The 25,338-nt window shown below is 42.1% G+C and overlaps 1 protein-coding gene across 1 annotated transcript in view; it reads left to right on the top strand.

Moving 5' to 3' along the window:
• The window catches only part of diaph2 (diaphanous-related formin 2), a 547,192-nt gene that overhangs the window by 17,180 nt on the left and 504,674 nt on the right, over nucleotides 1–25,338 (top strand). The window contains exons 2-3 of the mRNA XM_052020928.1: nucleotides 19,332–19,364; nucleotides 21,382–21,558. Coding sequence (XP_051876888.1) covers nucleotides 19,332–19,364; nucleotides 21,382–21,558 — 210 coding nt within the window. The remainder of the gene's footprint in view (nucleotides 1–19,331; nucleotides 19,365–21,381; nucleotides 21,559–25,338) is intronic.

Below are 25,338 nucleotides of genomic sequence, written 5' to 3'. Positions count from 1 at the left end.
TCTATTAATTCTTGACATGTCCAGGTCAGTTTCAAGTTGTCCTCTCAGGCCTGAGCATGACTTAGTTCCACTGTAGCTTTGTGGGACCCAAGGTTGTTGACAGGGCAGGCAGGTAGTAGCTGGACTGCTGAGTTTTTTAATTTCAAACAAACGTTATTCACTAAAAAAACTATATATAATGCAGAAAGCAATACTATCAGCACGTGTCTTCCTATGCCTTCATTTTGCCATTAAATCAATACCCGAAGCATGAAACCAATACATAATCTTAGAGTGCCTATGTCACTCATGTTTGCTCTTAAGGCTTCATGGGTGTATTGATTAGTGTGATTTACACAGGGCCCAGCCCCTCATTGTCCTCTGTTAGCAGGTCGCTGCCTCACTGAGCTCATTAAGTGATCTGTCATTTCCGGAACCCAGGAGCCTAGATGTTCCACTTTCCATTCAGACATTTAACATTCTTTTCCAGAGGTGTTGTTTTTCAAGGAAACTTTGAGCACATCCTTGAAGCTTTCTCTCACTCCACCTGGTAATCTCTGGCCAGGGTGGAGCTCAGAACAGTTGATCTGTTTTGCAGCCTTTTTTTGCATTTCAATTGACTTTTATTTTACCGAACAAATTGTGCACATTTACGGAGATTGTCCATGGGCAAATCCATCTCTCAACTGGAATTCTTGTGGCTGCACCTGAACCAACTTGAGCCTTTTTTGATACAAGTGGAGCAACCCACCTGTAATTATATATGTAAAATTCAAAGATGAAGTGATTCCTCAGTTGGACCTTGAGGTTGGCATTATTAGGAGTGAATGGTCTCGTACCAAAGTTGGAATGACTTCTGGCAGAAGATGAGGGTAGTCACAAAGGTAATGACCTCATTAGTGAAGTGCCAGGAGAAGCATTGCCAAGCAAGTCACGAAAGACACAGGACTACGGATGCTGGAAACTAGATGAAAAACACTTTGCTGGAGGAACTCAGCAGGCCAGGCAGCATCCATGGAGAAAAGCAGGTGGTCAACATTTTGGGTCAGGACCCTTCTTCAGGACTGAAGATAGGAAAAGGGGAAGCCCAGTATATAGGAGGGAAAAGCAGAGCAGTGATAGGTGGACAAAAGAGGGGAGGCAGGGTGAGCACAAGGTGGTGATAGGTAGATGCAGGTAAGAGATGGTGATGGGGAGGAGGGGAGAGTAGATCCACTGGGGGATGGGCTAAATGTCGTTTAAAAAAAAAGGCTAGGAAAGGGAAGAAGAGAAGAAGCATGGTTGGGGGGTGGGTGTTGTGGAGAAGGGAGATGGGATGACTTAAAGTGGGAGAATTCAATATTCATGCTGTTAGGCTGCAAGGTTCCAAGACACAAAGAGGTGCTGTTCCTCCAGCTTGTGCTTGGAATTCTGGCAGTGGAGGAGGCTGAGGAGAGGGAGTTGAAATGACTGGCAACTAGGAGATGCAGATTGCAGTTACGGACAGAGAGCAGGTGTTCTGCGAAATGGTCACTTAGTCTGCGTTTGGTCTCGCCAATGTAGAAGAGGCCACTGAATGCAGTAGATGATATTAAGGGAGGTGCAGGTGAATCTGTCTCACCTGAAAGGACTATTTGGGTCCCTGGATGGAGGGAGCCATGAGACTTGGCCTTCATTATGTGCAGGATCAGGACATTTTTGTCTGCTGACTCTGGATGTTTTGGCATATGCATATCCTTCTCGGCTACCAGTACACCCCCTTTGAACAGGAGCTCAAAGCTATATGGTTTGTGGACATTATCTTGAATTTTTGTCATGTCCCTGAAGCACTAAGTTTGCTTTGGACATGTGATATGGAGGACTCCATGTAACTAAGGCCTCAGTGATGGGCATGTTGTCCTGGAAGAGGGTGTTGATGTCTGTTCACATTGTTCCAGTGAATTTTGGAGGATTTTGCAGCAACATTCGTGATATTTTTCCATGTCTTGATGTGCCTACTGTAGGTAGTCCAGATCTTGGAAGCCTTTTGGAGGGTAGGCATCTATTGCTACTTGGTAGACCAATTTGTCTAAGGTCTTGGTTTTCAAATACTTTTTCTCAGTTGACTAATGAACCTGCTGGAGCATTGAAGGCAATGGTGAATTTCATTTGTCTGCTTTCAAGGTATGAGAAACGATTCATGTTTACTAGAGTCTCGTTGTGAACCTTTTATTGTTGGGGGCATGTATGGTGCATTATGTGAAGGCAAACATGGACAGCGCGCCAGCTGGAATACTGGAGGAACTTCCTGCACCATACACCTGTGCATTGAGAGTGCAAGCTTAACTCGTGCTAGAATTGAAGCCATTTTAATGTTTTTATTTTTGTTTGCAGGATGTTTATTCTCTTTTTAATGGTCTAAAATGATTTTGAAAGACAGTTATTTGAACTTTTATTTCATGAGCAGTCTACTATATCTATTTTCAAATTATATATGCTGTGTCCTTTGTATTTGGAACACTGAACATTTTAACATAGAACACTACAGCACAGCACAGGCCCTTCGGCCCACACTGTTGTGCCGACATTTTATCCTGCTCTAAGATCTATCTAATTTGGGCTAAATTTCATGTTAATGTGCTACAAACAAAACTTGTTCCCATTATAACCTAAAACAAGCTGATTTTAAAAAAAAATGTTTAGAGTCATTCTTTAAATGTACTTATTCTCCAAAAAAAAACCCAGATGAGTTTTCATAATTTTGCACCTTTTTTCTACCCTCTATTCCTGTTGCCCACTATTAGATAGTACTATTGAAACACCATACTAATATTGCCTATGTTTTAGTACTACTTGGACACGACTATATATTTGACATTCTTTGTTTCTCCATTCCTCCATTTATGGGTTTATGATGAACCCTTGGCATGTATAATTGCTCCTTTTTCATTTTTATTCAACCAATGTAATCTTTTTTGTTGATCGTCTGTCATTCGCAGCTGTAATTGTTTCTTTAGTCCCATTCTACTTTACTCCTTGGTACTTCATCTGAAAACCTGGTACTCAAGAATATTCAGCTCTCATTCCTGGCCACGTTTGCTTAATGTGTGTGTTATATGTATAAATCTGTTTATATCAAACTTATCCTTGTCTCAGCGAGCTCAAATAATGTACCTGCTGATAGTTTGTCTTGGGTCTTTCTGGCTGACCTTTTGTTCCTTGATATGCATATTGTTGGCCTGGCTTGCATTTATTACACATCTCATGACTCCCTGAAGCATTCATACCATTTACAAGTGGGGATGAGTTGCTGTCTTCAACCTCTGCTGTCATTTTGGTGAAAGCAGTTTTGCAGTATTATTTTGAGGAAGAAAAAACTGTGACTTGAAGGTGACCTTGCCTTTCAAATTCTGTGGTAAAGATTATGGGTTTGTGAGACACTGTTGAATAGGCCTTGGTGAATTGATACAATGTTATTTGTATATATAGATGATATAAATTCTAGTCATATCAGTGGTGAAGATGGTGGAAGTTTTAGTTGCTGATTAAGTGGGCTGCCCTGTTCTGTGTGACCAAGTATTATTGAAGCTGCATTCACTTATCCAGATAAGTGAGAAATAGTTCTTCACACTTGTGTGCCTTGAGGATGGTGGAAAGGTTTGGGAAGTTGGGAGGCAAGTACTTGCTGCAGGATATCTTTCATTTATAGCCATAGTGTATGGTGGACTGCTTAACTTGTTAACTGTGACTGCCAATATATTTGTGCATGATTCAGTAGTGGCAGTGTGCAACAGCACTAATGACAGTTAAGCATACTCCAGTTGTCCTTTGTTACATGCTGGTGTGGGCTTTGTCTTGGAGTGGCAAATGAATATTTTGTGATCATCAGCAGACGTCCCCACTTCTGGTCTTTTGGCTGAGATCTTTAAAGCGCCTAATGACTGGGCCCAGGACATAATATTGTGGAACTCCTGCAGTGATGGTCTGTGCATTTCTTTTCCTGATTTGTCATTCTAAACTTGCTGAATCGGAGTTAATTCATTTGGTTGAAACAGTAAAATAAAAGGTTTACAGGTCTATGGAGTTGCAGATTGCAGTGGAGTACAATTCTGCTTTTGCTGATCCTCTAAGCTGTTAGATCTGTTAATCTTTCCCATATAGCATGATCTGAGTGTCACTTGAGATTGTGGATGTCTTCATCATATCGATGGGCTATTGTTTCCACAGTAACTGCTGTGGTCACTCCTAGCAGTACTGACAGACTTGGTATCTTGTAACAAGTAGATTTGAGAAGTCAAGTAGGTTAATTCCTTGCTTTTCCCCAAAGTTTGTCACTACAAGTTTGGCCAAGCTCAGCCAGTGATGTAGCAACTGAGCCTGTAGTAAAAATGTTGGTGTTTTACTTTCTGGAGTCAGTTTATTACATCAAAAACATAAAATAGATTTTGTCATGTCATAATGATGCAACTATTGCTTTTCATTATTTTACCCTCTCCTCCCTTCCCTATTCCACCCCCCCCCCAAAAAAAAAGTCTTTTGGGTATTTTACCAAAGTTGGAGAAGTCAACTGAGCTGACTTTTCTATAGTCTTGTGTGGGTGATCTGTGCTGTTGTTGGAGGAGTGGTAAACTGCATGAAGCTGGTCAATTGGGTGTATCAGGAATGGTGAAGCCCACCATGACTGGTTTGTGTGGTAGTTTAGAGTCTGGGAATGAAGGGAATCTGAGTGCCCAGTGTTTTGTTTTCCTAACAGTTACCAAGTTTACAAGGTAACACCTGTGTGATTGACTCCTTATTCAGTTTGTGGCTCTGTGTGGATGCCACTAATTCTATAAACTCTTCCATTGTATAAAAATGACCTTCAGGACAATGTTAATACTTGCAGCTGAGAGCTGTTTACTTACACCTATTCCATGCTCTTGATAACGAACAAAAGTTGAAGCTTTTCTGATGCCTTTTCAAGTCTGAAGGCAGGTCTCGCTCTGCTTGTGTAGGCTGATGAGCATTTCCATTTTCTTCCTTGTTCTTTTACTAATCTGTAACTAGTATTTCGTATGTTATTCCCTTCCTTCAGCTTTACTTGGTCTGGGATACCAACAATAAACTTGGTTAGGTGAAGGGGAAACTGATCATTTGTGAACAATGGGGATAGTACATCTTCCACAAGCTGCTCACAAATCCTTTTACCATAGCTGAATAGAAATGGTAACTTTGTAGCAACTCACTGCACCGGCATCGAACTGGCTCCTGACATTGCGAACGTCATTGGAGGCCCTGATCCAAGATGGCGTGGGGGCCCTCCTTCCCCATCGGCCTAGGAAAGCCCGCGCGCAGGAAGCTCAGGTGACCCGTGCGGGAACTGTAGCGCAGGAAATTTTGGGATATTAAAGGCGCACCGCGCCCCTGTCATTCATTCGACTTCCGATTTTGAACCAGTGACTCTGTCTTCATTTTGTAGTGTGTAGCTAGCCGTTTTGAACCAGTGACTGTCTTCATTTTGTAGTGTGTAGCTAGCTGCTACATTGATGACCCTGACAGGCCCAAACGTTTTTGGACCCACGATGTCTGCACAGCAAGAGGTATAGGCAGTAGCCCTTAAACTGCCCACCTTCTGGACCCTCCGGCCCTGTGTCTGGTTCGACCAGGCCGAGGCCCAGTTCCAGATTCGCCGGATCACCAGGGACGACACCAAGTACTATTATGTGGTGGTGCCCTCGACCAAGACACTGCAGCCCTGGTTGAGGACTTCATCCAGGCACCCCTGGAGGAGGAGAAGTACGATAAGTTCAAGACCCTCCTTCTCGAGACTTTCGGTCTTTTCCGATGTGAACGGGCCTCCCGCCTCCTCCACCACGATGGGTTGGGCGACAGACCCCCCTCCGCGCTCATGAATGAGATGTTGGCCCTGGCAGACAGGCATAAACCCTGCCTGCTGTTTGGGCAGATCTTCCTGGAGCAGTTACCCGACGACATCCACCTGCTCCTGGCAGATGCCGATTTCAGCGACCCCCAGAAGGTGGCCACCCGGGCGGATGTCCTTTGGCGGGCGAGAAAGGAGAGCGGGGCGTCTGTTGAGCGCGTTGCCGCACCACGTACCCAGCAGGCCAGACCCGGCAATCGAACGCACCCCACCCGCCACCAAGTCTGAGACACTGACTGACCAATGATGTTTCTACCACCAGCGGTGGGGCGCTGACGCCCGCAGATGCTGGCCACCATGCAGGTCCAGGAAATGCCAGAGCCAGCCACCGCTGATGGCTACGGTGGCTGGCCGCCCAGATAGCCTCTTGCATGTGTGGGACTGGTGTTCCAGACATCGGTTCCTCGTGGATACCGGAGCCGAAGTCAGCGTCACGCCTCCCAACAGCTGCGAGACTGGCAACTGCACACCAGGACCCGCCCTCGGAGCTGCCAACGGCAGCGCCATTCGGACCTTTGGCACCCGTTTGGTACACCTCCAGTTTGGCACCTGCAACTTGGAGGTTCATCCTGGCCACTGTCGCGCAACCACTCCTCGGCAGACTTCCTTCGTGCCAACAGTCTGCTGGTTGACCTGCGGGGTAAGCATTTGTACATGCCAGGACCTTCCAAACATTCTCGTTGGGTGAGGCCAAGCTACCAGCCCCACACCTCGACTCCATCACCACGTCAACCAATGAGTTTGCCAGGGCCCTGGCAGAGTTCCCGTCTGTACTAACGCCCCAGTTCTCCACCACCTTGCCCAAGCACGGCGTCCAGCATCACATCCCCACCCAGGGCCCTCCCCTCCACGTCCGCGCCCGGCGGCTACCCCCAGACAAGCTCCCCCTCGCGAAAGAGGAATTTAAAAAAAAAATGGAGGAGCTGGGGATCGTCCGCAGGTCGGACAGCCCATGGGCCTCTCCACTACATATGGTCCCCAAGGCAGCCGGAGGCTGGTGACCCTGTGGCGATTACCGACACCTCAACGACATTACTACCCTGGACCGGTACCCCATGCCGCATATTCAGGACTTTGCTGCCAACCTGCATGGGTGGTCCATTCTTTCCAAGGTTGACCTCGTCTGCAGGTATCACCAGATCCCGGTGCATCTGGACGACATTCTGAAGATGGCACTGATCACACCTTTCGGCCTCTGAATTTGTCCGGATGCCCTTTGGTCTCAAGAACGCTGCTCAGTCCTTCCAACGACTGATAGATGCGGTCGGGCACAACCTTGATTTTGCCTTCATATACCTCGACTACATCTTGGTCGCCAGCAACAGCCGCCAGGAACATTTCACGCACCTCCACCAACTCTTTTCTTGCCTGAGGGATTTCGGCCTGACCATCAACCCAGCCAAATGCCAATTCGGGCTGGAGACAATCGATTTCCTGGGCCATCAGATCGGCAAACACGATGCCATGCCCCTGCCTGCGAAGGTCAACGCCAGACCCACCTCCATCAAGGGCCTGCAGGAATTCCTCGGTACGGTAAACTTTTATCACCGGTTCATACCATCCGCGGCCCGCATCATGCGCCCGTTGTTTGCTCTCCTGTCAGGCGGAAACAAGGACATTGTTTGGTCGGAAGAGGCTCACACCGCGTTCGTCGAAACCAAGCAGGCCTTGGCGGACGCGGTCACATTGGTGCATCCTCGCATGGACGTCCTGACTGCCCTCACGGTCGATGCCTCCAGCACAGCGGTCGGAGGTGTTCTAGAACAGCTTATTGAAGGGCGTTGGCAACCGCTGGCGTTCTTCAGCATTGACCACCAGAGCTCAAATATAGTGCCTTCGACTGCGAGCTGTTGGCGTTGTACCTGGCCATCAGACACTTCCGATACTACTTGGAGGGCAGGCTGTTTACAGCTTTCACCGACCACAAGCCATTGACCTTCGCCTTCAACAAGGTCTCAGATCCCTGGTCAGCACGGCAGCAGCGGCACTTGTCGTACATCTCAGAGTTCACCACTGACGTCCGCCATCTGTCTGGGAAAGAGAACATGGTCGCGGATGTACTGTCACAGCCCACCATCCAAGTTTTGTCCTGGGGGTGGATTTCGGCACCTTGGCAGAGGCACAGTGAACGGACATGGAAGATGCCCAGCTATCGCACCGCAGTCTCGGGCCTGCAACTGCAAGACCTACTGGTAGGTCCTGGTGAGTGCACCCTGCTCTGCAATATCACCACAGGTAGACCCCGCCCCATCGTCCCAGCTGCCTGGCGCCGACAGGTGTTTGATGCCATCCACGGCCTTGCACACCCATCCATCCGGACAGTAGTCTGGATGGTGTCAGACAAGTCCGTCTGGCATAGCCTGCATAAGCAGGTTTCCGAATGGGCCCAGTCCTGCACTCACTGCCAGACCTCGAAAGTACAGCAGCATGTCAAGGCCCCCCTGCAGGATTTTCAACCTACCCGCCGGAGGTTCTACCGTATCCATGTCGACCTGGTTGGCCCCCTCCCAGTCTCCTGAGGAGCGCAGTACCTCCTCACGATTGTCGACCGTTTTACCCGCTGGCCTGAAGCCATTCCCCTCGCAGATACCTCCGCCCAGTCCTGTGCATGGGCCCTTTTGTCAACTTGGGTGGCCCGTTTCGGTGTCACCTCAGACCGGAGCTCAATTCACCTCCGGTCTGTGGTCTGCCATCACTGACTTGTGGGGTTCTCGGATCCACCTCACCACTGCCTATCACCCGCAATCCAATGGGCTGGTGGAGAGGTTCCATCGCCACCTGAAGTCGGTACTCGTGGTCTGCCTTAAGGGGCCCAACTGGGTAGACGAACTTCCCTGGGTCCTGCTGGGGATACGCACCGCGCCAAAAGAGGACCTGCATGCCTCGTCCGCGGAGATGGTCTATGGAACACCCTTAGTCGTCCCGGGCGAGTTCCTACCAGCCCCTCGGGGGCCAGAGGAAGAACCTGCCGCGGCACTTGACTGGCTGTGCGAGTGGCTTGGAAACCTGGCCCCGATTCCCATCTCGCGACACGGACAGGCCCCGACCCATATGCCGACTTCCCTCCAAGACTGTAAGTTCGTCTTCGTCAGGAGGGGCTCATACCGATCACCGCTGCAACGGCCGTACGAAGGGCCATTCTGGGTCGTCAGGAACAATGGGTCTACGTTTGTGCTGGACATTGGGGGGCGCGAGGAGGTGTTTACGATTGACCGGCTGAAGCCGGCTCATTTAGACTTGGACCAACGCGTGGTGGTCCAGCGAGCGTGGCGCAGGGGCAGGCCACCCACGTCATAGTTTATTTAATTCTGGCTTTCGCGACGGTATTGCCGGTTCTGGGGGTTGGGGGATGGTGGTGGTGGTATGCAGTGACTCATCAAACCGGCTCCCGACATCGCGAACGTCGTCGGAGGCCCGGATCCAAGATGGCGTGGGGCCCTCCTCCTTCCCCATTGTCGGGCTAGGAAAGCCCGCCCTCGGGAAGGTCAGGTGACCCGCGCGGGAACTGTAGCGCGGGAAGTTCTGGGATATTAAAGGCGCACCGCGCCCCTGTCGTTCATTCGACTTCTGATTTCGAACCAGCAACCCTGTCTTCATTTTGTAGTGTGTAGCTAGCCGCTACAACTTCATAAAATCAAGTGAAGAGATGCCGCTTGCCTCTGGAAGGTTTTGCTCTGGTCACTGGAAAAATATTTTGTGTTTTTATCTCAAGTATTTGAACTTTGATTTTACACGGGTTGTGCCTAGATTAAAATTCAGCGTGGTGTTTTTTCTATTCTATTGAATCATTTTACTGCAGACTTTCGTTTTTACAGCATTGCATATTTTAGGATGTTTAATAACACCATTACCTGAGCTTTTTTCCTTTGGGGAAAATGGCAAGGAGAATAAAAATGACAATAGATTTGTTAAATAAGAAAGTTGTGGTATTCTGTTCCATCCACTGATGCTGAAAGTTATGACATTGTAATATAAAGTTACTAAATTGTCTTTAATGTTATGTTCGAGTTATGCTTCTGCAGATTGTTTGATAAACAGTGTAATATTTACTGGCTTCTAGTGGCAAATGTTGGATGCTGCAGTTATGTTGTAAATTGTTAGTTTGTATAATTTCTGCTGATCAGTTGGATCTGAACCCAATTTTCTGTGGCTTTCAAATTTTTGTCTACTTCAAGCAAAACGAGAAAGACTTCATGTCATTAGGGCTTGGAGAATTACATCAGATTTAAAGAGTTTGAGTAAATTCTTTCAGGATTTAATGAATCTACTGATATACATTTGAGCTCCTATAATATGCTGCCTGACTGTTCTGAAATCCCTGTGGTTTGGCATCTGGCTCACCAGGTAATGTTTACCATGCTTGCTGAGGCCCCAGTTCCTGCCCTCCCTTTTAAACTTGCCTGGTTCACTGGAAAACTTGCTATTCTAATGTGTAATCTGTAGGGCAGGCTTGGTGGTGTCACGGGTTCAATTCTGGCCGCTGTCTGTATGTTCTCCCCATGTCTGCATGGGTTTCCTCCGGGTGCTCCAGTTTCCTCCCACATTCCAAAGACGTACAGGTTAGAAAGTTGTGGGCATGTTATGTTGGCGCCGGAAGTGTGGCGACACTTGCGGGCTGCCCCCAGAATGCTCTCTACGCAAGGTGCACTTCACTGAGTGTTTCGATGTACATGTGACTGATAAAGATATCTTAATCTTTTAAAAATTGAATTAACTGTATTGGAATATTAATGTAATAACATCATTCCAGAAAATTTGTTAGTCCAGTGCCAAAGTCCTGACTGTACCATTCAGTTTTACTTTGAATAGAGATAAAATGGAAATAAAATCCAGAAAAGATCTTATAAGTGGGCAACAGCTGTTTCAAAAGTACATCGTGTATTTGTTCCGGAAGTATTTGGAAGTAAAAATTGACGTTATGTAACTTTTTTATATTCCTGTAACCCAATATTGTATGTGAACACGGGCTTCTAATGCAGTAGTATATAATGTTTACTTATTCTTCCAGTTGTTAGTATCATAAGAACACAATAGAAATAGGCCATATGGCTCTTTTGAGCCTTCCTTGCCATTCATCAAGATCATAGTGGAAATTCTACATCAGTACCATTTTCCAGCACTTTCCTTTTATTCCTTGATTATGTCAATGCTTGGAAAACTATCAATCTCAATAACTGAGCTTCCACAGCTGTCCAAAGATGCACCATACCCTGAGCGAAAATCTTCTCATCTGGGTCCTTAACCACCCATTCCTTATTTGAAGGCTATAAACCCCTGATTCCTATACCTAGTCAGGGGAAATATCAGTTTTGAGAATTTCAATGAGATCTCCTCTCCTCCTAAATTCTAAAGAATACAATTCCAGTCTACTCAATTTCATTTGGGAAATCTGCTATCTCTGGAGCCAGACAAGTGAATCTTTGCTGTACTCCCTTTTGGCAAATATAGTAAGGAGACCAAAACTGAATACAATATTCCAGATGCAGGCTCACCAGGCCTTATATATTTGTAATATTCCTGTAATCAAACCCTCTTCAATAAAGGCTAACACACCATTTGTCCTTATAACCACTTGCTGTACCTACACATTGGCCTTAAGTGACTTACAACAAAGTACATATAGATCCCTTTGAACATCCGTACTACCCAGTCTCTCTCCATTGTAGACCAAAGTTGATGATCTCAAATTTTTCCACATCATATATCTTCACGTTTGTCATGTTCTCACCCATTCAGTTTATCTATATACCTTTTTTAAGCCTCTTTACATCCTCCTCCCTACTCGCAATTGCACCTAACATTGTATCAGCAAAATTGGAAATGTGGCATTTCACCCCCTCAATCAAATTATTCATATAGATCATGAAGAGGTGGGACTCAAGCATCTGTCCTATGGGTTACAATCTGCCTGTTTATTCCCACTCTTTTCTTGCTGTTAAATAATCAATTCTTAATCCATGTCATTAGACTATCAATTCCACGTGCTCTAACCTTGTTATCTAACCTGCTGTGGGAGACCTTCTTGAAAGCTGCTGGAAATCAAACAAACCACATCTGCTGATCCCCCTTAATATATTCTGAGTCATCCTCAAAGGCTCCCAACAGGTCAATAGATTAGTCAAATGTGATTTTTTTTTTCCTTTCTTGAATCCATGTTAATCCACTTATTCTTTCTAAGGTGTTCTGTTATTACATCCCTCATTAGATTCCAGTATTTTCCCTTGCATTGATGTAAGGCTAACAGGCTGGTAGTTTCCTGTTTTTTTTAAAAAGCAAACGTCAATTTAAAAAAAACAAATGATGGAAATACTCAGCAGGTCAAGCATCATCTGTTGAGAGGGAAACAATGTCATTGACTTGAAACTAACTGATTCTTTCTTCATAGATGTGATCCAATGTGAGTATTGAGCTTTATTTTTAATACTTCAGATTTCCAGTTTTCTGCTTTTTGCTTTGCCTGAGGAACTGTTTGATTTCCTCAATTATTTCCAAATAGAGCATTTTCATTTCATTATTTAGCTTAATTTGTACATGGATCACAGGACCATATCTTTTACCAGCATCTTGGAATAACCTTAAGCATACATAGTTGACCGGGCAGGGTATCTTGCCAGTAAAAGGCTGTTAGGGGAAAAAAAGTATTTTAAATTAAAGATTTAATTACCTGTGTTTTTTTTAAGTATAGAATTTTGCAGAGAACTAGGCAAATGCATAACAAAAGTTTTGTCCAGGATTGATTTTTGTATCAGCTCAACTAGGAAATGTTTTTGAGAGAGGCCGAAGCTAAGTTGAGGAGATTTTTTTGGCTTCTAGTGAATGGAAGCGTGCGACACTTGCGGGCTGCCCCCAGAACGCTCTACGCAAAAGATGCATTTCATTGTGTTTCGATGGTCATGTGACTGAAAGATATCTTTATCCATGTTATGATGCGATGGCCATGAATATGCCCTTTTGTCCAACTTGTCTAGATCTTCTTGAAGCCCCTCTGCATCCTCAACTTGTAATTGCACCTAGTTTCAACTTTAAAAATATTAGTTGGTGCCGTCATCCTAATCGTGGATATATGTTGTGAGTAGCTGGGGTCCAAACATTTGTCACTGAGGTACCTCACAAGTCACTACTCCTGTTGATTTGACAAGACCCATAAGTTCCTTTCTCCTGTCTGGCAATCAATATTTAGTCCATATCAGCATATTACTCCCAATCCTTTCAGCTTTAATTTTCCACACTCTTATACAGGACTTTATCAAATGCCTTCTGAAAATCCAATGCATCCACTGGTTCTCCCTTTTTCTATTCTACCAGTTAAATCCTCAAATAACTCCTATTGGTTTGAGTACCATTTCTCTCTCTATTAAATGCATGTTGAGTTCATCTAATCCCATTGATATTTCCTAAGTGTCCTTTTATCACATACTTCATAATAAATTGCTGCAATAAGACTTCCAGCAATTTCTGAACTAATATTGAGCTAACTGGTCTGCAGTTCCCTTTTTTACACTTTTTTTTAAAACATAAGATTATATCTGTACACAATCCACAGTATTATTAATTTGGTTTGACCAGTCTGCGTAGATTAGTCACCCATGATTTTTGTAGTACACTTACGTGCATTCCTTGTTTCCTGTTTGATGCCAAGACCAACAATTTTGCTACTATTTGGAGGCCAATGGATAATTCCCACCAAAGTATCACCAAGACGGATTCTATATCTTGATTTTCCTGAGCCAGTGTTCTTTCTCACTGCCAGTTCTCTAACCCTCCTCCACCCCACCCAACATGCTGTGTGCCTGCTGCTCTCCCCATCGATCATTTTCATGCTGTCCCTGTCTGCCAGTCTGAGATTTTCACCATTTTTTCTCGGTCACCAGCAGTTGTTGTTCAACTTTGTACAGACTTTGTTATTCTCTTCATCTCTCCCCCTTCTTGGCATCTTAAAATGCTATTTTTTCATTTCTAATGGAAAGACATTAATGTTGGCTGTTAATTGTTTCTCTCTCCACAGACCTCTGCAGTTTAGACATGCAATATTAATATTTTAAATATATAAAACCACATCATCCCAGTCTTGCAAGACTGTTGTTTCACTAAAGTTTGATTTTGACAAATCAAACAAAACTAAATATTTTCCTTTGCAACATCTGAAGTTTGTGCTTAACGTTTCATTACCAGTTTACTTGCTACTGCAAATTTCATTTGCATTCTAGAGATTCTTTGCGTCATATTACAACAATTGTAGGGTAAGAAATGTACTATATTGGAATTGGTTTATTATTGTTACATACTGAGGTACAGTGAAAAACTCGTCTTACATACCATCATACAGATCAATTCATTACACTGTGCATAGAGGTAGTAGGAGGTAAAACAATATAGAATGCAAAGTGTCACAGCTACAGGGAAAGTGCAGGTAGACAATAAGGTGGAAGGTCATAACTATGTGGATTGAGGTCAGGAGTCCATCTTATAAGACTATTGAACAGTTCCCTAGTATGGTAACAGCAGGATAGAAGCTGTCCTTGAGCCTGGTGGTACGTGCTTCCAGGCTTTTGTATCTTCTGCCTGATGGGAGAGGGGAGAAGAAAGAATGTCCTGTGTGGGTGGGGTCTTTGATTATGCTGGCTGGTTTACTGAGGCAGTGAAAAGTATAGAGAGAGTTCATGGAGGCTGGTTTCTGTGATGTGCATGCATAATTTAAAGATTTGCTCAGTATTGGGGACGACTTCAATCCACTCCATTTCTGTGGGTTCTGAGGTGGTTCATGAGGCCAGTGTGGGATTTGCAGAATCTGGGACTGGTGGTGCTTGATGGGATAAGTGAATACTGTGTGCTCCTCTGTTGTTTTTCCTGTTCTTTGGCTTTCTCCAAAAGTAGAGACTTGTGGCCATCTGTGCCTTTTCCATTTTGAGCAGTTGTAAGCCAGGGATTCCTGAGAGTCGGTCAAGATTTTGCATTTTCACAGGATTTGAGAACACCAATAAGTCAGTTCCTCTGTCTCTGTCATCTTCTGCGTGAAGATTGGATTGCCTGGCATGCGAGTTTGATACTAGGCATGGGAATGATGTGGTTGACCCATTGGAGCCAAGAAGAACCATAGAACCCTATTCTTAAAATACAAGTTAAAGTATCTAGAATTGTAATCATTTTTATGGGCTATAGAATTAAAAAGTAATAAAGTTCTGTTAAAATTGTTTGGGTCCCTGGTCAGGTTATACTTCTACTGTAGATAGAGTTGATCTCCATTTGATAGGAGGACATGAGATTACATGGATAGTACTAGAACTGAGAGATGACAGCTGTTGGGAAAGATTGGATAGCCTGTGGCTTTTCTTTTTTGGAAAATTAAGTCTTGGAGGGGACTTGATTTAAAATTATTGGGTGTTTGTGATTGAAATGTTTTCATGTAGTGGAATCCAAAACTGGTTGGCATGATATTTGCTAATAAATTCAAGAGTAATTAACATGGAGCAAAGCTCCCATTTGAGATCGGTGATGGATCTCCTGGAGATATGCCTGTGATGGGGAGATTCTGAGTGGAGTTTGTGACACAGCCCTGTGCTCAATAAAGTGCCATCTGTGGGATTTCTGTACTGTCTAGTTGGACTTGTGGCAATGCAGCAAGCTAATTGAAATTAATGGCAGAAATCCTTTACCAGGGAAAAGGGAGTAGAAGTAGTTGCAGATCACGTCTCATCCAACTCTTGATTCACATTGGTTTTCAAAATGACAAATTTGTCTCTTTTTAAAACATAATTTCCAAGAACAAATTGCATTCTGGAAATCAACTTTGCTTTGATTGTAGAGCTCCACCTCGCTGTGGTGGTCTTTCTGAACTTCCACCTTCACCACCACCAGCTGAATGTAATGGTCCACAATTCTGTTTTAAAAAAAATCTTTGTCTATTTTCCTCAAGGCTGAGAATTAAAACAAAAAAAAATCATGACTCGGTTAAAAAGACAAGAATTCCACAGGCAACGATCAAAAACAAAAAAGTGTGCAAATATTAAACATGATCTGGCATTTGCTACCAAGTGTGACGTCGATTTCTTGCAGAAGTTCAGAGGGGAAGTAGAAAAGGAAATGAGGCAAAGAATACGAGCAACAAACAATTGAGGGTCCAGAAATAATCTCTGGGCATGTGAACAGGAAAAATATTCTTAGAGGTGAGGTGGGGCCGATCAGAGATGGGAAAGCAAATCTACTCATTAAAAAATCTACTCATAAAGGCAGATGTCAAACAGGAATACCAAATGAGAACTTTACCACAGTTGAAGATGCTGTTGGAGTTGGAAGCTGTTTTCAGAAATTTAAAGTTGGTCAATGATGTCAGAAAGGCCCATTGAACTTTGTGGATAAATTTGCCTGGACCAAATACATGACTGAGGGAAGAGAGGAAATTGTGGAGTCACTGTTCATAACTATCAAAATACTGAGGACAAGAAAATTGCAGATGTTACACCCTTATTAGTAGTGAAATGCAGTGTTTTTGAACTGGGAATTGGGTGCGCAGAAGGGAGATGGAGAATTCCCAGAGAATTTTACAGACCAATACCCATCCTTATTAAAAATATTCAGAGGGAAAGACAACATTTCCAAGGAAAAACAAATGTCAGCTATGTAATCTTAATTACAGTTCCATAATGTTTTTCTGATATCTTTCTCTGTAAACCTACATGCCTTCCAATCTGCCAGAAGATAATCCTGGATCCCATTTGATCTATTGACTTCCCACTTTATTTAAGAAATCAGTTGCATGGTAAAAATTGACTCGATAGGCCCCCTGGAAAAACCTTTCCTGTTCACTCTTAATAGCCATGTGTTCCAAACAATGGACAAAACATCTTAATCTGCTTTGAAGTTGCATTTGCCTGAATACTCAGTTTCCTCAGCCTCTGAACAAGTTGCTTGCACTGAACACCATATCTTCCTAAGGCCTTGCACATCAGGACTATACGCACCTGGTATAGCACCGTCCCATACAGTTTTAAAATTGAGTACGAGTCAGCTTTTAGTTTTTTACTTTGTGAATGAAATGAGGCTTAAGCACAAAGACCGTAACCTTTAAAAAGTAAGATTTGTTGGATGTGAGTGGAACAAGTAGCAAGTTAACCTGCTGTTTAAAGCAGAACAATGCTCTCAGGATAAGATTTTTTTTAGTAAATTAAGCCCATAAGCAAATATTTTTACCAAAGAAACTGGTAGGCTGTCTTGAACAGCTGCAGTCCCCTTAATGATGCTCTCTCATATATGGCAGGAAATTTCAGGATAAAATTGATTCAGTAATGGAGTGCTGCTACACATCCAGCTCATGGTGGTGTGAGACTCAATATTACTGCTCTTGATAATGGGTAGGAGGGGGAATTGTTCAACTAATGAGTATAGGGTTATGTGAGTGTGCAAACATGGAATCATTCATTTGTTAGAAGTTGTGAATGGATGTAACTTGAACACTTAATGCATGGCTCTTCTGGAGCAATGCAGTACCACTGTTAGAATGTTGCTTGGGTCCATAGTCTTTGCTGTATTTGGTACTGTCGGTTATTTTGAATAGAATTTGCTGAGAGCTTGCTCTCTGGGGGTCATAAGAGGAAGCCCAGATGAATGTTCCACTCTGCGCTCCGGCTGAATTTGATTGCAAATGCTTCAGCTTTGTCTTTAGGATTTGCTTTCTCTGCACTGTCATCACTGTGTTTGGGGATGTTCTTGAAACTTTCCCCTTTTTTTAGCTGTTTAATTGTTCATGATCATTCGCTGCTAGGTGTTGCAGGAGTAGAGCTTTGATCTGATCCTTTGGGACTCTATATTGCATGCTGTTTAACATGCCGTGTTCCTTCAAACGTGGGCTTCTGCACTACTTTTGAATCGGGTTGATCCTCCATCTTGATTGTAATTGGAGGGTGAGGGACATGCTGGTTGGTGAGGTTGTAGAGATGTAAATTGTTGCTGCTGCATTTGGTCTGCTGGGCCTCTAAAATGTCCGGTTTTGAGCTGCCGGATCTTTTAGTCTATCCCATTTCACACAGTGCCTCACAGCATCGGGGAGTAGGGTGTTCTGTCTTTCTCACCATGAGGACTTTGCAGCAATCAGTTCCATAATGCAATCATGCACAAGTGCAACTACCATAGGTAGATTGAGAACAAGGTCAGGTAGATTCATGCATTATGTTAATGCATTACCTGCTGCAGGCATGCTGTCAGCTGTGTCCTTCAGGATGTGGTCATTGGGGATTGACCATGTTCAATGGTGATGCTAACAAGCTACTGAGTGATATTGAGTTCCCCCAACTCCTGTTCCCGAATATATTCTGTGCATTTGGTACATTTCTTCCTGTGCTGTTCAACATAAAAGAGCACTAATCCATCGACTGAGGGAGGATGGTAGGTGGTAATCAGGAGCTGGTTTCATAATTGATGTCTGACATGCTCTGAGACCTCATTGGCATCAATGTTGAGAAATCCCAGACTGCTTCTTTTGTCTGTTTATGGTTGTACAGCCTGTTTAGATGGCTCTGTCCTGCCAGTGGGATGGGATATATTTTGTAATTGTGATGGAATCATCTGGCATATAATAAACTAACAATCTGTAGGTAGGGCTGTGACAGGTTGTTGTAAACAGCATTCATTACCCTGTTGTATGTGGGGAATATTTCTGAAGGTCATTTATGATTAGAGTAATTTTTTGCTATGGTTGAATTTGTTGCCTGCATTGATTTGAGCTGGTCTGGCCAATTGTCCTCTTCTGCTGCAGTGCAGTGGTTATTGGACAACTGAGTGACCTACTTCGAAGGGCAGTTAAGAGTCTGCCCCAGAAAGCTGGTCTGGAGTTAAATATACTCCAGATTAGGAAAGGAAGACGTTTCCTTCCTGAAGGACATCTGTGAACCAGATGGGTTTTTGTGATCCAGGAGTTTTGTTGTCACTACAATTGCATTTAAAAAAAAATCCAGATTGTTAAAGGCTTCAAGTTCCCTGAGTTCTGATGTAATCTGAATTTTGTCCAAGCCATTGGGTTATTATTCCTGTATCTTGCTGCACCTTTGTTCTGCTTGGTGTAGAAGTAAGTGGGAATAATGTTTGAAGTGATTTTGACACTTTCATTTGTATATTCAGATTGAAATATTTGTGTAGTTCTGCTCCAACGTTTTCCTTTGGTAGAGTCGAAGATAATTAAGGTCCTTGAAAATAATTTCCCTATATTAGGCATGTTTCAACATTGCTTGTGCAATATTACTGGCATTTACTTTTGTGAGCAGGCACTGTTTCAATTTGCCACACAAAACTTTGACGTTGTTTCAATGTTTACTTAAAGCTCTAGGTTGCAAAAATATGGTTAACTTAATTATTTTGGTTTTTAATTTTCTAGGTCTGAACTCCCAAACTTTTTTCAGTAATACTGCTTCACTGCTTTACCAGCTTGATACTGGTTGGTTATATTATAGCTGTGGGTGATGTGTTTTTTTTCTACCTTCTACAGAACCTTAACATAAAAACTTTGGCGGATGATGTGGTAAGCCCATTCTGGAATCTACTGCTCTGTATGTGCCTAAATCACTAAATCATGCATGCAAAAAAAAAGGTCTTAACATCCCTTGCCAATTTTTATGCAAATGGGTATTATTTTTTCTGCTTCAGAAATGGTTTGTTGCTAATTAGAAAAGTTAATGCATTTTCTTAGTATTACTTTCAGTGTTATAAGTCAGTTCTCAGCATGCTGAACAAACTTAATTAACACTCTTAGGAACTGGAATAGTATGACTTTCTTGAGCCGTTCACATTCAGAAATTCTGAATTTCTGATCTTCCTCTATTATTATTATAATATATGTGTGTGGAATCAAGTAATGATCCCAAAGTCAGGTTTCAAAAAAAAAATGCATCAGCCTTGGCCTTAAACTGAAAAACTTTGGTAAGGAATTTGATTGCAGTCCATGAGACATTTTATCAGAAAATTTTGCTGTTTGAATTTATTTCGTAGATTGGTTTGAGGTAGTCTGTTCAGTTGCCCTCTTTCTGCTTCATTGTAGTGGTTGCTGGACAACCAAGTGGCCCATTTTTTTGTGTACAGAATTGTTAACAAGTCAATTTTTTTCAAGTTTAATGCAATAAACTACAGTTGCAATGGAAATTTGACCGCTGCAGAAGTTAAAATGAGTTGGCAAATTAAAGTGAACTGCATTGACCAGGAAAGCACTTAGAATATTCAAATTATTCAATTAAATTATAGATATTTTTCCATGTTCACCACTACTCGATTCTAAATATTTTGTGGCTTGTATCTGGTGATAATTTTATCAATCAAAAAATAATAAATAACATGAGGCTTTAAGATGTTCTGAGGTTGGATTGCTGTATTGTGGATGTTAGAAGCATGTTCCTCAGTGGATTTTCCAGTTGTTTTTCTCATGAAAAGATGTTTTGTATTGACCTGAATTAATGAGCAGAAACTCGCCTTCCAGACATCTTGAAACTGATCATGATCAAGCCAGTTTAAAAGTAACCATGCCAGTGCAGCAGTTAGCGCTGCTGCCTCATGGCTGCAAGGACCCAAGTTCGATAATGATCTCGTGCTGCTTGTGTGGACCTTGCACATTCTCCCTGCGACTACATGGGTTTTCTGGTTTCTTCCCACATCGCAAAGATCCTGTGGATTAATTGGCTACTGTAAATTGCCCCTTAGTGTAGGTAACTGATAAAAGAATCAATGGGGAAGTTGGTAGACATGAGAGAATAGGTTGCAAGGTGACAGGGGAATGCATCTTGTGGGATACCTCTGCTGGGAGCCAGCATAGACTTGATGGATCAAATAGTAGTCTCCGATGTTGTAAGTATATTAGAAGTTTCCTTAACTAACTTGCACTCTATTCTAACTATGCATGTAGACTGACACAGCACTTGTGTTTTTAAAAAATCTTGCAGTACTGTCACATGGTGCAGCTATATTTTTCATAGTGCATGTTTACGAATAATTTGTTGATAAAGGTCTTTTAGAATTTTAAACCAGCTGAGTATTTTAAACTTCATTTCTAACCTATTTTAAAGTGTGCTTTTCCTCCTGCCATTAGGGTTCACCACGAGCACATTTTTAAAGAACAGTCAGGCAACTTGTTTATGTTTGTATTAATAACTTTTAATTGGCTGGTGCAGGAAATTGATATTCAGGTAAGTTGTCCAAAGCTGATCTCCAATAAATATGTAAAAGTAGACCTACTTTTGGAGCTTATCAACTAAATCATAAGTAACTGGAGTCCAATGACAGGATATAAATTTGAAGTTCCTCAGCAGTTACAGTACAGTTTCTTTAGAAAATTATGTATTATGTCTAAGTTTAAAACCAGGTTTGTCCTTTTAATATTTCTGAAAATGTACATTTCCAATTGATATTCTGATAGTGTGCTGCTTTGTTAATGGATAGAGCTTCTGATATGTGGTGTTGGTCTATAAAGTGTTCCTAATGGAGTGTTTTAAGGAACCATGAATAGAGAACAAATGTGGAATTAAAGTCTGTATATAATTTTATTTTGGCAGCGTGACAGATTAACCAGTTTTCGAAAGTCAACTGCAAAGAAGGAGAAACCTCACATTCAGCATCCAACTGATTCCCAAGTAGTTATGTGTGACTTGCCATTAGCACAACCTGTGTTTGAAGAATGTTTCATGAATCTTTCGGAGAAGGAGATTTTGGATCTCTTCGAGAAAATGATGGTAAGTAGTGAGACTTTGGTTTAAATTTTTGTTCCATTAAAAATTCCACTATTCCTGAGGCTTCACAGTTCAAATGTTTCGAGGCATTTCTCAGTCCAAGCAAAAGGATTGTAAAATTGTTAGAATGTTTATGCCCTTTGTGCCTAGAGAAATTAATATGCCGCACTGTTTCCTATTAATCAAAACAGGATTGTTTTCCTTTTAAAAATTTTGAACTTCAAATCAATTTTTAAACTTGCTCTGGTTCATATCATGAAGTCCTGCAGAATACTTTTTCAATGTTCAAAATTCTCCAAACTGTCCTGCGTCCTCATCACAAAATTCAGCGTCAGAAGTTTGCAAAGGAACATCTAAACAAGCCTGATGCATTTTGGAAACAAGTCCTGTGGACTGAGGAAGTTAAAATAGAACTTTTTGGCCACAATGAGCAAAGGTATGTTTGGAGAAAAAAGGGTGCAGAATTTCATGAAAAGAACACCTCTCCAACTGTTAAGCACAGGGGTGGATCGATCATGCTTTGGGCTTGTGTTGCAGCCAGTGGCACGGGGAACATTTGACTGGTAGAAGGAAGAATGAATTCAAGTAAATACCAGTAAATTCTGGAAGCAAATGTCACACTCTGTTTTTTAAAAAAAAAAGCTGAAGATGAAAAGAGGATGGCTTCTACAACAGGATAATGATCCTAAACACACCACAAAATCCACAATGGAGTACCTCAAGAGGCACAAAGCTGAAGGTTTTGCCATGGCCCTCACAGTCCCCTGACCTAAACATCATCAAAAATCTGTGGATGGACCTCAAGAGCAGTGCATGCAAGATGGCCCAAGAATCTCTCAGAACTAGAAGCCTTTTGCAAGGAAGAATAGGTGAAAATCCCCCAAACAAGAATTGAAAGACTCTTAGCTGGCTACAGAAAGTATTTACAAGCTGTGATACTTGCCAAAGGGGGTGTTACTAAGTACTGACCATGCACAGTGCCCAAACTTTTGCTTCGGGCCCTTTTCCTTTTTTGTTATTTTGAAACTGTAAAAGATGGAAATAAAAATAATAAAATATTAAAGAAATGTGTCATCTTTAACTTTATGCCTTTTTGGAAATAGGTCATCTTTTACTCGCTTAGTAACAGAAATTTTGACCAGGGGTGCCCAAACTTTTGCATGCCACTGTATGTCCGAAGTGAAGTTAAGGCTGTAGAGCACAGCAGCAGTTAATGAAAGTACATGAAATGAGTCAAGAGTTTAGAAAGGGTAAGAAATTAGTGAGGAAGTTCATAGCAGGGTAAATAATATAAAGTTAGACCATATTTGAATACTTGAAGCTTCCAAAATGGGATGAATTAATGATATGAATAATGTTAACTGCATAAAAACCAGTCAACATTATTGGGATTTGGTTACATAGTGAATAATGCTTGGAAACTCGATGTTCTAGTGCACTTGACTTTGCAGAAAAGATCAACAAAATGTCAAAAGGATGTGCTGTAGCCCTGAAAAGATGAGAGATCTTGGCTTAAAAAAAACATGCAAAATTGATATTGATGGAGCAATGAAATGGGCACCAAGCAATCAAGGGAATCCTTTACAGTCAGCATAGCAATAGTCATGACACTGAAGTGGGAATCTGGAATTGAGAGTAACATGTACAAGCAGTAATCATATGACACCTTCCTCCTCAAGTGGACAGGTTAAACCACATTGGCATGGAATATACTTGAGTTTATTGTCAAGGAACCAACTGGGAATTAGGCAGTTTTAGATCTAGTCACATGCAATGACACAGAATTAATTCATGGTCATGTCAAGAATTGTCTGGGGAAGAATGGTCATTCTATAATTTCATACTGAATATGAGAGTGATGTGATTAAACCTGAATTTTTAGTCAGACATTTATCGTACATGGGGAAATTAGAGCAAAAGTACATGGCAAGTATTTCAAGAAATAATTTCGAACTTGCTATTATATTTATTGCTGGATAAAATACCACTGGTAGAACAATGGCTAAAATGAGATACTATTGGTTTATTATTGTCACTTGTACTGAGGTACAGTGAAAAGCTTGTCTTACAAACCGATCGTACAGGTCAATTCATTACACAGTGTAGTTACATCGAGTTAGTACAGAGTGCATTGATGTAGTACAGGTAAAAAAAACAGTAACAGTACAGTAAAGTGTCACAGCTAAAGAGAGTGCAGTGCAATAAGGTGCAAAGTCACAACAAGGTAGATCATGAGGTCATAGTCCATCTCATTGTATAAGGGAACTGTTCAATAGTCTTATCACAGTGGGGTAGAAGCTGTCCTTAAGTCTGGTGGTACGTGCCCTCAGGCTCCTGTGTCTTCTACCTGATGGAAGAGGAGAGAAAAGAGAATGACCCGGGTGGGTGGAGTCTTTGATTATGCTGGCTGCTTCACCAAGACAACGAAAGGTAAAGGCAGAGTCCGAGGAGTAAAAGTAGTATTACAGATTGTTGGGAAATATAGTATTAAGTCAAAGGAGTGCAATTACTTAAAAATAAGCAAAGTTTATGTTCATGTATGAGCATAAACTTGTGAGAACATATGTTGGGGCAAAAGGATTAGTGAAAGTAAATGGATTGCTTAGAGATGGAAGTGGGAAGTAATGGAGAATTGGGAAATGACAGAAGTAAAGCAAATGTGCTTGGCTCCAAGACATGAACATTGCTGAAATCGTGAGGAACTCAGGTCGAACAAAAAATGAGTTTAAAGTAATATTATAGTACTGGATGAATTAAATAGGATCAAAAGTTGACAAACCCTGCAGTCAATGACTTGTATCCAGTGGACATTAACAAAGTTGTGAATCCATTGATTTGGATTTTCCAATTCTATTTCTTAAGAACAATTCCAGGGACAAAATCATACAGTATGTAACCTCATTGTGCTGGAGAGAGCAAATAACTTGAAGTTCTTCATTTTGAAGAGGCATAGATTCTGTTCATTTTCCTTTATGCAACATTTGATCATTTGCTTTGTTTTGTTTACATCTTAACTTCCTCTTACCACTAGAGTAATAGGGTTTTATTAAGCTTTTGCCTCCCTAGATGTATTTTCTGCCTTAAGGTTCTGCAGATCATCTTATCTTGCTGAATAATAAACTCATTTTTTTTCTCAATTCATTAATCTGTTTAGAATAATTATTCATCTCATTTGCTGAAATTGGGGAAAAATTCCTGCACCTTCAGCAATTTTGGGTGAAAAAAGATTGTAAAATGATATGGCCTTGTTCTTTAAATGCACCTTACTGGCCATATAATTACCCAAATCCTTAGAGTCCTTTCCAAGCCCATGATTCCTGTCATTTAGGCCAAAGACAACTGGGAACCCCACCATCTGATTTTGCTTAAAGTTGTACACCATCCTGCTTTAGGAAATACTGTTTCTTCATTGTCACTTAAGTCAGAACTCTAACTAATGGCATATTATGACTGTCACCATAAGTACCAAAGTGGTTCACCACTGTCTTCACAAAGGCAGATGGGGATGGGCAATAAATGCTAGAGGGGTCCATATCCCATGAATGAGTTTTAAAGCAAATCATTATACTTGTGCAGTTTTGAACACTTTTTATCAATAACATATAATGCAATTTTTTTAAAGCAAAAACTAATGATTGAGTCCACGGATAGCAATTATTGGAGAGAATTGGGAAAGTTGCTAGTTTGCATCAAGGGAAGAGTATTGATAAACATGGAGTATGATCCCAGTCATAATCCTGAATAGAGTTGACCATATAATTTGCATTCATTAAATCATGATAA

This window comes from Pristis pectinata, chromosome 8 (assembly GCF_009764475.1).
Source record: "Pristis pectinata isolate sPriPec2 chromosome 8, sPriPec2.1.pri, whole genome shotgun sequence".
Taxonomy (NCBI): Eukaryota; Metazoa; Chordata; class Chondrichthyes; order Rhinopristiformes; family Pristidae; genus Pristis; species Pristis pectinata.
The sequence above is the reverse complement of the archived record's forward strand: the minus strand, read 5'-3'. Positions and strand labels throughout refer to the sequence as shown.